At 47.8% G+C, this 15,500-nt stretch overlaps 1 protein-coding gene across 1 annotated transcript in view; it reads right to left on the bottom strand.

Annotated features, from left to right (window-relative positions):
* The window catches only part of LOC138279330 (butyrophilin-like protein 2), a 430,170-nt gene that overhangs the window by 377,393 nt on the left and 37,277 nt on the right, over positions 1-15,500 (bottom strand). Inside the window, exon 4 of the mRNA XM_069219396.1 lies at positions 12,116-12,397. Within this exon, the coding sequence (XP_069075497.1) occupies positions 12,116-12,397 (282 nt within the window). The remainder of the gene's footprint in view (positions 1-12,115; positions 12,398-15,500) is intronic.

Genomic DNA, 15,500 nt, shown 5'->3' on the forward strand with positions numbered 1-15,500 from the left:
GAAAATGAGATGGAGGGTTCACTTCGCCTGCCAGCCCCTAAGGGTGGTACATGCTCAATGAGGCCACTCCTCCTACCCTTTGTCTGGTTTCCCACCTTTGCTCCAGCAGAAGTGGGGGTTGCAAAGGGGGAACCCCTCTGCTGCTAGCAGCAGGCCTGGGGGCTCGAGTTTTTAGGGGCAGTAGCCCATTGAAGCTCACCGTCAGGGTGTTGCACATTCCTGAGGGAGTCCCTAGGTGACGCAAAGTTTGTTAATAGTCTCCTGCACTGCAGCATGGCTCGATCCCTAAATGCATAGAGCTTGTTAATTGTCCCCGTCACTGAGTGTGAGAAGGTAGCCTCTTTCTAGCCTTGTTACCCCCACTTTTGGCCTGTTTGTGAGTGTATGTCAGGATGTTTGTCACTGTTTTCACTGTCTCACTGGGATCCTGATAGCCAGGCCTCAGTGCTCATAGTGAAAACACTATGTTTTCAGTATGGTTGTTATGTGTCACTGGGATCCTGCTGGTCAGGACCCCAGTGCTCATAGGTTTGTGGCCTATATGTATGTGTCACTGGGACCCTGTCACACAGGGCCCCAGTGCTCATAGGTGTGCATGTATATGTTCCCTGTGTGGTGCCTAACTGTCTCACTGAGGCTCTGCTAACCAGAACCTCAGTGGTTATGCTCTCTCATTACTTCCAAATTGTCACTGACAGGCTAGTGACCATTTTTACCAATTTACATTGGCTTACTGGAACACCCTTATAATTCCCTAGTATATGGTACTGAGGTACCCAGGGTATTGGGGTTCCAGGAGATCCCTATGGGCTGCAGCATTTCTTTTGCCACCCATAGGGAGCTCTGACAATTCTTACACAGGCCTGCCACTGCAGCCTGAGTGAAATAACGTCCACGTTATTTCACAGCCATTTTACACTGCACTTAAGTAACTTATAAGTCACCTATATGTCTAACCTTTACCTGGTAAAGGTTAGGTGCAGAGTTACTTAGTGTGAGGGCACCCTGGCACTAGCCAAGGTGCCCCCACATTGTTCAGAGCCAATTCACTGAACTTTGTGAGTGCGGGGACACCATTACACGCGTGCACTACATATAGGTCACTACCTATATGTAGCTTCACCATGGTAACTCCGAATATGGCCATGTAACATGTCTATGATCATGGAATTGCCCCCTCTATGCCATCCTGGCATTGTTGGTACAATTCCATGATCCCAGTGGTCTGTAGCACAGACCCTGGTACTGCCAGACTGCCATTCCTGGGGTTTCTCTGCAGCTGCTGCTGCTGCCAACCCCTCAGACAGGCATCTGCCCTCCTGGGGTCCAGCCAGGCCTGGCCCAGGATGGCAGAACAAAGAACTTCCTCTGAGAGAGGGTGTGACACCCTCTCCCTTTGGAAAATGGTGTGAAGGCAGGGGAGGAGTAGCCTCCCCCAGCCTCTGGAAATGCTTTGTTGGGCACAGAGGTGCCCAATTCTGCATAAGCCAGTCTACACCGGTTCAGGGACCCCTTAGCCCCTGCTCTGGCGCGAAACTGGACAAAGGAAAGGGGAGTGACCACTCCCCTGACCTGCACCTCCCCTGGGAGGTGTCCAGAGCTCCTCCAGTGTGCTCCAGACCTCTGCCATCTTGGAAACAGAGGTGCTGCTGGCACACTGGACTGCTCTGAGTGGCCAGTGCCACCAGGTGACGTCAGAGACTCCTTGTGATAGGCTCCTTCAGGTGTTAGTAGCCTTTCCTCTCTCCTAGGTAGCCAAACCCTCTTTTCTGGCTATTTAGGGTCTCTGTCTCTGGGGAAACTTTAGATAACGAATGCATGAGCTCAGCCGAGTTCCTCTGCATCTCCCTCTTCACCTTCTGATAAGGAATCGACCGCTGACCGCGCTGGAAGCCTGCAAACCTGCAACATAGTAGCAAAGACGACTACTGCAACTCTGTAACGCTGATCCTGCCGCCTTCTCGACTGTTTTCCTGCTTGTGCATGCTGTGGGGTTAGTCTGCCTCCTCTCTGCACCAGAAGCTCCGAAGAAATCTCCCGTGGGTCGACGGAATCTTCCCCCTGCAACCGCAGGCACCAAAAAACTGCATTTCCGGTCCCTTGGGTCTCCTCTCAGCACGACGAGCGAGGTCCCTCGAATCCAGCGACACCGTCCAAGTGACCCCCACAGTCCAGTGACTATTCAGCCCAAGTTTGGTGGAGGTAAGTCCTTGCCTCACCTCGCTGGGCTGCATTGCTGGGAACCGCGACTTTGCAAGCTTCTCCGGCCCCTGTGCACTTCCGGCGGAAATCCTTGGTGCACAGCCAAGCCTGGGTCCACGGCACTCTAACCTGCATTGCACGACTTTCTAAGTTGGTCTCCGGCGACGTGGGACTCCTTTGTGCAACTTCGGCGAGCACCGTTTCACGCATCCTTGTAGTGCCTGTTTCTGGCACTTCTCCGGGTGCTACCTGCTTCAGTGAGGGCTCTTTGTCTTGCTCGACGTCCCTTCTCTCTGCAGGTCCAATTTGCGACCTCCTGGTCCCTCCTGGGCCCCAGCAGCGTCCAAAAACGCCAAACGGACGATTTGCGTGTAGCAAGGCTTGTTGGCGTCCATCCGGCGGGAAAACACTTCTGCACGACTCTCCAAGGCGTCGGGGATCCATCCTCCAAAGGGGAAGTCTCTAGCCCTTGTCGTTCCTGCAGTATTCACAGTTCTTCAGCCTAGTAAGAGCTTCTTTGCACCAACCGCTGGCATTTCTTGGGCATCTGCCCATCTCCGAGCTGCTTGTGACTTTTGGACTTGGTCCCCTTGTTCCACAGGTACCTTCAGACAGGAATCCATCGTTGTTGCATTGCTGATTTGTGTTTTCCTTGCATTCTCCCTCTAACACGACTATTTTGTCCTTAGGGGAACTTTGGTGCACTTTGCACTCACTTTTCAGGGTCTTGGGGAGGGTTATTTTTCTAACTCTCACTATTTTCTAATAGTCCCAGCGACCCTCTACAAGGTCACATAGGTTTGGGGTCCATTCGTGGTTCGCATTCCACTTCTGGAGTATATGGTTTGTGTTGCCCCTATCCCTATGTTTCCCCATTGCATCCTATTGTAACTATACATTGTTTGCACTGTTTTCTAAGACTATACTGCATATTTTTGCTATTGTGTATATATATCTTGTGTATATTTCCTATCCTCTCACTGAGGGTACACTCTAAGATACTTTGGCATGTTGTCATAAAAATAAAGTACCTTTATTTTTAGTATAACTGTGTATTGTGTTTTCTTATGATATTGTGCATATGACACTAAGTGGTACTGTAGTAGCTTCACACGTCTCCTAGTTCAGCCTAAGCTGCTCTGCTAAGCTACCATTATCTATCAGCCTAAGCTGCTAGACACCCTATACACTAATAAGGGATAACTGGGCCTGGTGCAAGGTGCAAGTACCCCTTGGTACTCACTACAAGCCAGTCCAGCCTCCTACATTGGTTGTGCAGTGGTGGGATAAGTGCTTGAGACTACTTACCACTCTTGTCATTGTACTTTTCATAAGAGAAAAATATACAAAACAAGGTCAGTGTATATACACATAGCCAAAAAGTTTTGCATTTCCTCTTTTCACTCTTTTCTAAGTGCTGAAAAGTACTTCTAAACTTTCAAAAAGTTCTTAAAAGTTTAAAAAGTTTTTTCTGTCTTTCCAAAAAGTTCTGAAAACTTTTTTCTCTTTGTCTATCACTTTAACTCTCTCTAAAAATGTCTGGCACAGGCCAAAAAGTTGAACTGTCCAAACTTGCATATGATCACCTTAGCTGGAAAGGAGCAAGGAGTCTCTGCATAGAGAGAGGTTTGAGTGTAGGGAAGAATCCTTCTTTAGAACTGTTAATTAATATGCTTAGAGTACAGGATAAGGCCATAAGTGCCCAATCTGTAGAAAAAGTAGCTAATGGTTCTCAATCTGATCCAGGGACTCCCCCAGGAAAAGGTTCAGGAAAGAAACTTCTCAGCCTGCCCATTACTAGACAGTCTAGCATAGTTGGTACAGAGGTTGAATCACATCATACTGATGATGTGCTCTCACATTATACTGGTAGCCAAGCTGTTAGGGTGCCCTCTGTAAGGGACAGGTCTCCTTCTGTTCATTCCCATCATACCTCTGTATCTAGAAATGTCCCTCCCACCCACCCTGATGACAGATTGTTGGAAAGGGAGCTCAATAGATTGAGAGTGGAGCAAACCAGACTGAAGCTCAAGAAGCAACAGCTGGATTTGGATAGACAGTCTTTAGAAATAGAGAGGGAAAGACAGAAAATGGGTTTAGATACCCATGGTGGCAGCAGCAGTATTCCCCATAGTCATCCTGCAAAAGAGCATGATTCCAGGAATCTGCATAAGATAGTTCCCCCTTATAAGGAGGGGGATGACATTAACAAGTGGTTTGCTGCACTTGAGAGGGCCTGTGCTGTACAGGATGTCCCTCAAAGGCAGTGGGCTGCTATCCTATGGCTATCATTTAGTGGAAAGGGTAGGGATAGACTCCTTACTGTGAAAGAAAGTGATGCCAATAATTTTACAGTTCTTAAGAATGCACTCCTGGATGGTTATGGCTTAACCACTGAACAGTACAGGATAAAGTTCAGAGAGACCAAAAAGGAGTCTTCACAAGACTGGGTTGATTTCATTGACCATTCAGTGAAGGCCTTGGAGGGGTGGTTACATGGCAGTAAAGTTACTGATTATGAAAGCCTGTATAACACAATCCTGAGAGAGCATATACTTAATAATTGTGTGTCTGATTTGTTGCACCAGTACCTGGTAGACTCTGATCTGACCTCTCCCCAAGAATTGGGAAAGAAGGCAGACAAATGGGTCAGAACAAGGGTGAACAGAAAAGTTCATACAGGGGGTGACAAAGATGGCAATAAGAAGAAAGATGGTGAAAAATCTCAAGATAAGCATGGGGATAAGGGTAAAACCAAAGATCCCACTTCAAATCTTAAACACTCTTCAGAGGGTGGGGATAAAACAAATTCTTCCTCTTCTTCCCAACCTGCACACATTAAAAAGCCTTGGTGCTTTGTGTGTAAAAACAGAGGCCATAGGCCAGGGGATAAGTCCTGTCCAGGTAAACCCCCTGAGCCTACCACCACTAATACATCAAGCTCTAGTGCCCCTAGCAGTAGTGATACTAATGGTGGGACTGCTGGCAACAGTCAAGCAAAGGGTGTAGTTGGGTTCACTTATGGGTCCATAGTGGAAACTGATGTAATCAGTCCCAAGACAGTTTCTGTCACACCTAGTGGCATTGGCCTTGCCACACTGGCTGCTTGTCCCCTTACAATGGATAAGTACAGGCAGACAGTTTCAATAAATGGTGTTGAGGCCTTGGCCTACAGGGACACAGGTGCCAGTTTCACTTTGGTGACTGAAAACCTAGTGCCTCCTGAACAACACATCATTGGACAACAGTATAAGATTATTGATGTCCATAACTCCACTAAGTTTCTTCCCTTAGCTATAATTCAGTTTAGTTGGGGTGGAGTTACTGGCCCTAAGCAGGTGGTGGTATCACCTAGCTTACCTGTAGACTGTCTCTTAGGTAATGACCTAGAGGCCTCAGGTTGGGCTGATGTAGAGTTTTATGCCCATGCAGCCATGCTGGGCATCCCTGAGGAATTGTTCCCTCTCATTTCAAGTGAAATGAAAAAGCAAAGGAGAGAAGGCCTGAAAACTCAGGATCCCTCTCCAGCAACAGGTAAAAAGGGTATCACAGTATCCCCTAACCACCCTACCATTCAGGATACTATTCCTGTGGTGGGAGAAACCTCTCCTGGGGTGGCACCTGTTCCAAGGGAATCATCAGCTGGCAAAGCTGGACTCCCTGAGGTGGAAGTACCTCTCTGTGGGATAACTAACATTGGTGAGAAAAAGAGCACCAGTTTAGTTAACATGGAGCATCCCTCCAACCCTCCCAGAGAAACTTTAGTGCAGAAACTCTGCACTGCCTCACAACACTTAGGACAGCATCCCTGCCCTAGTGTGGAGCTCATAGGACAGCATCCCTGCCCTGCTCCAACTCAAGAGAAACAGCATCCCTGTTCCCTCTTCCAGCCAAATGGACAAAGTTTTTGCCCAGCTATGGCTTTACTGAGACAGCATCCCTGTCTGGCATTTCCATCATTACAAATAGGTTCAGTGGACAATTCCCACTGCTCTAAACTAAAACTTACTGATAGAAACTCTGAAAATACATCTTCACATTGTTGCTTAGCTAAAAAACTTCAAACAGGGTGGTTTACATCCCCACAGGGAAGTAACCATATAGTGGATGATAAAGGGAGTAACCAGTCTATTGCAGAGCTACTCTCTACTTTTCACCACTTAGACAATAAAGTCTCAACTGGCCAAGGTTAGCCTTATTGTCCTTCGTTTGGGGGGGGGTTGTGTGAGAAGGTAGCCTCTTTCTAGCCTTGTTACCCCCACTTTTGGCCTGTTTGTGAGTGTATGTCAGGATGTTTGTCACTGTTTTCACTGTCTCACTGGGATCCTGATAGCCAGGCCTCAGTGCTCATAGTGAAAACACTATGTTTTCAGTATGGTTGTTATGTGTCACTGGGATCCTGCTGGTCAGGACCCCAGTGCTCATAGGTTTGTGGCCTATATGTATGTGTCACTGGGACCCTGTCACACAGGGCCCCAGTGCTCATAGGTGTGCATGTATATGTTCCCTGTGTGGTGCCTAACTGTCTCACTGAGGCTCTGCTAACCAGAACCTCAGTGGTTATGCTCTCTCATTACTTCCAAATTGTCACTGACAGGCTAGTGACCATTTTTACCAATTTACATTGGCTTACTGGAACACCCTTATAATTCCCTAGTATATGGTACTGAGGTACCCAGGGTATTGGGGTTCCAGGAGATCCCTATGGGCTGCAGCATTTCTTTTGCCACCCATAGGGAGCTCTGACAATTCTTACACAGGCCTGCCACTGCAGCCTGAGTGAAATAACGTCCACGTTATTTCACAGCCATTTTACACTGCACTTAAGTAACTTATAAGTCACCTATATGTCTAACCTTTACCTGGTAAAGGTTAGGTGCAGAGTTACTTAGTGTGAGGGCACCCTGGCACTAGCCAAGGTGCCCCCACATTGTTCAGAGCCAATTCACTGAACTTTGTGAGTGCGGGGACACCATTACACGCGTGCACTACATATAGGTCACTACCTATATGTAGCTTCACCATGGTAACTCCGAATATGGCCATGTAACATGTCTATGATCATGGAATTGCCCCCTCTATGCCATCCTGGCATTGTTGGTACAATTCCATGATCCCAGTGGTCTGTAGCACAGACCCTGGTACTGCCAGACTGCCATTCCTGGGGTTTCTCTGCAGCTGCTGCTGCTGCCAACCCCTCAGACAGGCATCTGCCCTCCTGGGGTCCAGCCAGGCCTGGCCCAGGATGGCAGAACAAAGAACTTCCTCTGAGAGAGGGTGTGACACCCTCTCCCTTTGGAAAATGGTGTGAAGGCAGGGGAGGAGTAGCCTCCCCCAGCCTCTGGAAATGCTTTGTTGGGCACAGAGGTGCCCAATTCTGCATAAGCCAGTCTACACCGGTTCAGGGACCCCTTAGCCCCTGCTCTGGCGCGAAACTGGACAAAGGAAAGGGGAGTGACCACTCCCCTGACCTGCACCTCCCCTGGGAGGTGTCCAGAGCTCCTCCAGTGTGCTCCAGACCTCTGCCATCTTGGAAACAGAGGTGCTGCTGGCACACTGGACTGCTCTGAGTGGCCAGTGCCACCAGGTGACGTCAGAGACTCCTTGTGATAGGCTCCTTCAGGTGTTAGTAGCCTTTCCTCTCTCCTAGGTAGCCAAACCCTCTTTTCTGGCTATTTAGGGTCTCTGTCTCTGGGGAAACTTTAGATAACGAATGCATGAGCTCAGCCGAGTTCCTCTGCATCTCCCTCTTCACCTTCTGATAAGGAATCGACCGCTGACCGCGCTGGAAGCCTGCAAACCTGCAACATAGTAGCAAAGACGACTACTGCAACTCTGTAACGCTGATCCTGCCGCCTTCTCGACTGTTTTCCTGCTTGTGCATGCTGTGGGGTTAGTCTGCCTCCTCTCTGCACCAGAAGCTCCGAAGAAATCTCCCGTGGGTCGACGGAATCTTCCCCCTGCAACCGCAGGCACCAAAAAACTGCATTTCCGGTCCCTTGGGTCTCCTCTCAGCACGACGAGCGAGGTCCCTCGAATCCAGCGACACCGTCCAAGTGACCCCCACAGTCCAGTGACTATTCAGCCCAAGTTTGGTGGAGGTAAGTCCTTGCCTCACCTCGCTGGGCTGCATTGCTGGGAACCGCGACTTTGCAAGCTTCTCCGGCCCCTGTGCACTTCCGGCGGAAATCCTTGGTGCACAGCCAAGCCTGGGTCCACGGCACTCTAACCTGCATTGCACGACTTTCTAAGTTGGTCTCCGGCGACGTGGGACTCCTTTGTGCAACTTCGGCGAGCACCGTTTCACGCATCCTTGTAGTGCCTGTTTCTGGCACTTCTCCGGGTGCTACCTGCTTCAGTGAGGGCTCTTTGTCTTGCTCGACGTCCCTTCTCTCTGCAGGTCCAATTTGCGACCTCCTGGTCCCTCCTGGGCCCCAGCAGCGTCCAAAAACGCCAAACGGACGATTTGCGTGTAGCAAGGCTTGTTGGCGTCCATCCGGCGGGAAAACACTTCTGCACGACTCTCCAAGGCGTCGGGGATCCATCCTCCAAAGGGGAAGTCTCTAGCCCTTGTCGTTCCTGCAGTATTCACAGTTCTTCAGCCTAGTAAGAGCTTCTTTGCACCAACCGCTGGCATTTCTTGGGCATCTGCCCATCTCCGAGCTGCTTGTGACTTTTGGACTTGGTCCCCTTGTTCCACAGGTACCTTCAGACAGGAATCCATCGTTGTTGCATTGCTGATTTGTGTTTTCCTTGCATTCTCCCTCTAACACGACTATTTTGTCCTTAGGGGAACTTTGGTGCACTTTGCACTCACTTTTCAGGGTCTTGGGGAGGGTTATTTTTCTAACTCTCACTATTTTCTAATAGTCCCAGCGACCCTCTACAAGGTCACATAGGTTTGGGGTCCATTCGTGGTTCGCATTCCACTTCTGGAGTATATGGTTTGTGTTGCCCCTATCCCTATGTTTCCCCATTGCATCCTATTGTAACTATACATTGTTTGCACTGTTTTCTAAGACTATACTGCATATTTTTGCTATTGTGTATATATATCTTGTGTATATTTCCTATCCTCTCACTGAGGGTACACTCTAAGATACTTTGGCATGTTGTCATAAAAATAAAGTACCTTTATTTTTAGTATAACTGTGTATTGTGTTTTCTTATGATATTGTGCATATGACACTAAGTGGTACTGTAGTAGCTTCACACGTCTCCTAGTTCAGCCTAAGCTGCTCTGCTAAGCTACCATTATCTATCAGCCTAAGCTGCTAGACACCCTATACACTAATAAGGGATAACTGGGCCTGGTGCAAGGTGCAAGTACCCCTTGGTACTCACTACAAGCCAGTCCAGCCTCCTACACTGAGGCATGGCTGGGTCCCTAGGTGCTGCGAGCTTGTTCAGGGTCCTGGCCACTGCAGTATGGGTGGGGTCCCTAGGTGCAGTAATCTTGTTAATGGTTCCCATCAATGCAACATGGCTGGGTTCCGAGGTATGGCAAACTTGCTATTGGTCCTCGTCACTGGGCATGGCTGGGTCCCTAGGCACAGTAAGCTTGTTTTTGGTCCTCGTCACTGGGGCATGGCTGGGCCGCTAGGCACAGTGAGATTGTTAATGGTCATCGCCACTGTGGCATGGTTGGATCCCTAGGTGCTGCGACCATGTTAACAGTCATTGTCACTGTGGCACGGCTGATTCCTTAGGTGTGGTAAGCTTGTTAATTATCCTTGTCACTACAGTATGGGTTGGATCCCTAGATACTGCGACCTTGTTAATAGTCCTCATCACTGCGGCATGGCCAGGTCTCTATGCGTGGCAAGCTTGTTAACGGTCCTTGTCACAGTGGCATGGCTAGGTCCGTAGGTGCAGTGAGCGTGTTAACGATCATGGTCACTGTGGCATGGCGGGTTCCCTAGGTGTGCCAAGCTTGTTAATGATCCTGGTCACTGAGGCATGGCAGGGTCCCTTGGCCCAGTGAGCCTGTCAATGGTCCTTGTTGGTGCATTACGGGTTGGGTCCCTAGGTGTGGTAAGCTTATTAATGGTCCTCATCACCGTGGTGTGGCTGGGTCCCTAGGCGCGGAAAGCTTGCACGCATTTCTGAGTGCAGCCTCCTCCTTAGGGAGACTCACTGACAGTGAGACCACTTAAAACTTGGGTGGATTGTTCCGGCAAGTATGCCATCATATTATCCCATAGCTTTATAATACGTGGGATTCAGTAATTCCTGTAAAAAAGGCAGTCTCCAATTTCTTTATAATCTGCGACTTGTGCTGCACCCAACCAGCGATTACAAAGAACAGATGTCAGAACTCGACTGTAATGTTTTTGCAGGTGAGATCTAATGCCACAGTGACTGCTGCCAGAGCCAGCTGCAGAGGTGAAAGGCAGGTTGGGTCGTGGAGCAGCTGTTCAAAGCAACGAAAATAAAAAGTGTTGCACTTCTTTCTTCTGCTCTATTTTTCTAGCTTAAAGTGAACAGCAGAGCACATGATTATTTTCGCATTTCTTGAAGACTTATAGAAAACTTAGATTTTTTTCTGCATGATTCCACACATTTTGAGTTACTACAACTTTTTTTTTTTTAAAGACATATTGAACTGCTTCTGATATCCTTTTGCAACAAATATATAACAGGTTTTTGATGTGTTTAATTTTGCACTAGAGATTCTGTTTTTATTTTTCATGTTTGCAAACGTGCTCCCTGTTTCTGACAAAGCTATGTATATTCATGAAACTAAGTCATCTTTTTGCACCGTAGGGGAAGGGCAGGAATGTGCATATTTAGGGGCATATGGTGCATTCCTGCCTTTTGCTCTGCACTGGCACTCTTTAGGCAGCCCAGCACCGAGGCAAGCACCCTTGCACTATGCTGCAAGGGGGCCTGTGCTGGGTGCAGGATTGATTTTGTGCAGGATGGGGCTCCTTCCTGCACAAAACAATCCTAGGAGGTGTATTCCTCTATCTCTGTATGCTACAGAATGCAGTACACATAGAAAGAGGAAGTAATGAGGAGAAATCAAGGGATTTCTCCTAGTTTTGTCTTCCCTAAGAAGGAACAAGCTTTTGGCACATTTCGAGGTTTATAAGTCCTTGTAAATCTGGGAAATAGTCAAAATCCCTGGGAGTTGCATCTGCACACCCTCTGCAATGTCTATAGAATGCCTATCCAGGACACAGTAGTGTAACATAGTGATTTGTGCTGCGTTGTGCTACTCCAGATTTATGAGGCTACTCAGAGCAACGCAAAGTGGTTTTGTCTGGCTGTTAATTCTGTCTTAGAGGATTGTGTTGCGCATGTACCACAATGTGTGATGTACATACATTGCAAACCTATTGTAAATATGCCCCCAAGATTTTAAGTGGTTTGTTGGAAAGGTGATGGTGTGACCATGTATTATATGGAATAAAGTACCCCGCCACACATGATTAGCATCTTGCATGTCACCTCAAAGTTAAATAATCTTAAAAAAGAACTCAACCTTTGGCCTCATTCTTCTACATGGTGATGAAACTCCTTGGTGACTAGTTACATCTTTGACTCTCAGTTATTAGAGCACCAAAATTGAGATTTTCTGGTGAAATTATATGCTTGTGAGCTAGCAAAAGAACAAGATAGATTCAAACACATCCCTGGTAATTCCGCCCTCATATTATCCAAAATCTATTTCTGAATAGGTTTTTATAGAGTAAAAGGCTCACTCATGACAACCATTCATGATTATCTGAAAAAGAATAAGAACTCTTCTAAATTCCAGTAATGAAATCTTCCTCAATCCTGATGCCCTGAAGAGATTGTTTAAATCACGCCCACCATCCCCTTTGGTCCTATAAGAACTACACAAATCTCTTACAGTCCCTAAATCTCAGACAAACTCAGGTGCACACGTCACTTTCTGCTGACTTACCTGACATAGAGATGTGCACACCGTGCTCCTGCTGAGTGAGGTGGTTCCTTATCGAACACAACACATTCTGGCTGGATTTTGATTTCATGACAATGGTGATGGCCCCGTAGAACAAGCCGTCTTCATCCACAGCCCATGTCTCGCTGAGCGGTGGCAAGGAGTTTTTCTTCACATCCTGCCATGCAGCATCTGGCTTTGGATACCAACCTGAAGATTTACACGCAACCAGTATCCCTCCATCCTCATGGTAATCAATGTGGATGTGAGGGAAGGTTCCAAAGCCTTCAAGGTGGAAAAGAAGACAAAGAAACTCAGTCATATTCAATCAGTGGTAGTATGTCACCAAGGAATGGAAACAGCAGTTTCTCATTAATTGAATAAAGTTATGAGACACATCCAGTATGGACATGCCTGCCTACTGCAAATTTTAAAATATATATTTATGGAGATAATTAGATTATTTCTATGACCTCTACCATCTATCGTTCAACACAAGCCACATCAACGTGCAGTACCTCATGGTAGACACAGGCACCAATGCAGAGAGCAGAGAATTCACCTCCATGGCATGGCTATCCCCTTTCGCTTCTGCATGCACAACTATACTCCCTGCATGCCGAGGCTAGGGAGGTCCAAGGGACATATTTTTGTTCATCATCACATACTTTCCTTTCTTCACCCTGTAACCACTTCAATAAAGGAGCTGGGCAGTGAAACTTTATGAACCTACATGAAGATATCACAATTTTGGAGCAAATGTGGTCTGCCAGTATCCTGAGTGACTGTTTCAGGTGAGGGCAAAAAGTCATGTGAGATACCAGCAGAAGAATGGTTTTAGCAGGAAATGTATCTTGCAAGACTCTCAGCATGAAACTTTGAGAAACGACATATTCCAGGATAATGTAACAAATTTTATACAATGTGAATTTCAGGAAAAACATAAGCATAATATGAATTTGGCCCAGGCCTTCATAATCGCTTCTTCTATTTTGTCTTCCACTCCCTTCTACTGTACAGTGTCCATATAGAGCCCGCAGACCCGACACTCAAGTCATGCTACTGTACAGTGTCCGTATGGAGACCACAGATGAGACTCAGAGGTTTTGGCCCCTCCTATAGCATGGTGTACATACATACTGCATGGTGTGATATAGACCCCACGGACCAGACTTTCAGGTTATGGCTGTAGCAGGCTGGCCCTCTATGTAGTATGCAAAACTAAGCACACTATGCAGAGGGTTCAGGCAACCACACGTTGGTTTCCAAAGGTAAAAATGAGACCACCTAATGCTCCAATTTCTAAGGCAGCTGGTCAAGCAGTTAGGCTAATCCAGGAGATGTGCCAAGTACTCGCTGTACTCACAAATCCAATCATGCACCAGACACACGCAATGAATAACTCGGGCCAGATTTTATAAAAATACTTCACACTTTTATATAAATTTTAAGGCCAAAATCTTTAGAATACATTAAGTACTTTTTTAGTCATGACTTTTTGAAATTTTAATATAGTTAGTGTTTCTGTGCGTAATTACCCACCATAGGATTCAATAGGCAGTCACTTTAAAAAATGCAGTAAAAACGGTACAGTTGGGTTACCAGTCTCTTCTTTTGTAAGGTGGTCAAGTAGTCGGTGGGCACCATGTGCCAGCTGGAGAGCCACGGGCGGCTCCCGGTTCCAGCAGGAGCAGCGTTGGAAAACCTCTTGGCACAGGCACAGGGCCACCTGGATGGGCCACTTGTAAAAGGAGCTGGTTTGCTAATTTAATGATGGTTCCTGGGAGTCCCCTTGGGCTGTTGAGGTCACAAAGGGGTTGGGGACCCGAGCACACAGCAGTTCCTGTGATGCAGGGCTAGGGCGGCCAGGTGCAGGGTGTTTTGGAGGTCCTGGATGCTGTGCGCAAAGGGACCCTTTTGAGCTGAAGGTAAATCTTCTTCAGATTGTGCAAGATGTTGCAGGCACTCTGGTGAAAGGTCCAGGGTGTCACTGAAGTCCCTCAACTGAGGCTTCCTCCTAGTTCAGTTGTAGCTCTGGGGGAGCTGTTGTTGTTGATGTCTGACATGCAAAGGTCACTCCCTGGGGTATTGCCACAAATCAGCCACGGGAGGGCACCTTGCCACCAAACTGGTCACACTTGTAGGTCTTGTCTGGGTTGTCTTTGGTGTGTTGTTGGGTCCGGAGTGGGGCTTCCGGTTGCGGAGATATTGTACAGTTAGTGAAGTGTCCCTCTCCTAGTTGCAGGTTCCTTGCAGGTTCCTGTAGTTTATTAAGTGGCGCCTCCACTCAGAAAGGAACTCTTGGGCTATTTGCAAAGCCTGGAGGATCTCGGAGTCTCTTGAGGTCGGTCCAGTGATCAGCTCCTTTGCATCGGCGATTGTCGGGACACTGGTGCAGCAAGTATGGGTCTTGGAGCCTTTCTGGTGCAGCAGGTCCTCTGTCCTCATCTTCGCGGGCTATTTGGTGCTGTCTTCTTTTCTTCCAGATGAATCCAAAATCTTGGTCTAGGGGAGCCCACTAACTACTGAATTTAGGGGGCTTTTTAGGGGAAACCTGGTAGTGTCCAATGGGACACTTATCTTAGGTTGGCTATACACACTACAGTGACCACTTCCTGTGGGAAGGGTCACATCCCTAAACCCTATTGGATATTTTCCTCCCATCCAATATGGAGGCAAATTAGATGGAGGGTCCACTTCGCCTGCAGGCCCCTAGGGGTGGTGCATGCTCAATGAGGCCACTCCTCCTACCCTTTGTCTGGTTTCCCGCCTTTCCTCCCACCAAAAGTAGGGGTTTTCAAGGGGGGAAGCCCTCTGCTGCTAGCAGCAGGCCTGGAGGCTCGAGTTTCAGGTGCAGTAGCCCTTTGAAACTCACCGCCAGAGTGTTGCACATTCCTGAGGGAGGGGGTGTTAGCTCCTCCACCCAGGAAGGGCATTGCCTTACAAAACAGAGAGCCATGGCTCTCCCCCAGGTTTGTAGATTGGCTGTCTGGAAGTGGCAGGCTGGATGGAATCAGTCAGCAACTATGCCAGGTAAGATTAGCTTTTGCAGGGAGCACCTCTAAGGTGGCCCCTGGATACATTTAGGGTTAAGTCCAATACTGGTACCAATTTAGATTTAATATTCTGAGTTGTTTGATACCAAACAACCCAGGGTACAGAGTGGCCATCATGTAACTGGGGAACTCGTGTTTGACCAGTGTCAGTAGACGTACTTAAAATGGCTGCTCTGTTTATTCACTATGTCCCAGGTTTAGCAAGGACACAGTGGGGGCATATTGCTATGCAATTATGCTCTAACATACATTGTGGTGCACCTTGCCTTAAGGCTGTAAGGCCTAGTAGAGGGGTGACTTACCCATACCATATGTAGTGTGGGGTGGACAGG

This window comes from Pleurodeles waltl, chromosome 2_2, assembly GCF_031143425.1.
Source record: "Pleurodeles waltl isolate 20211129_DDA chromosome 2_2, aPleWal1.hap1.20221129, whole genome shotgun sequence".
NCBI lineage: Eukaryota > Metazoa > Chordata > Amphibia > Caudata > Salamandridae > Pleurodeles > Pleurodeles waltl.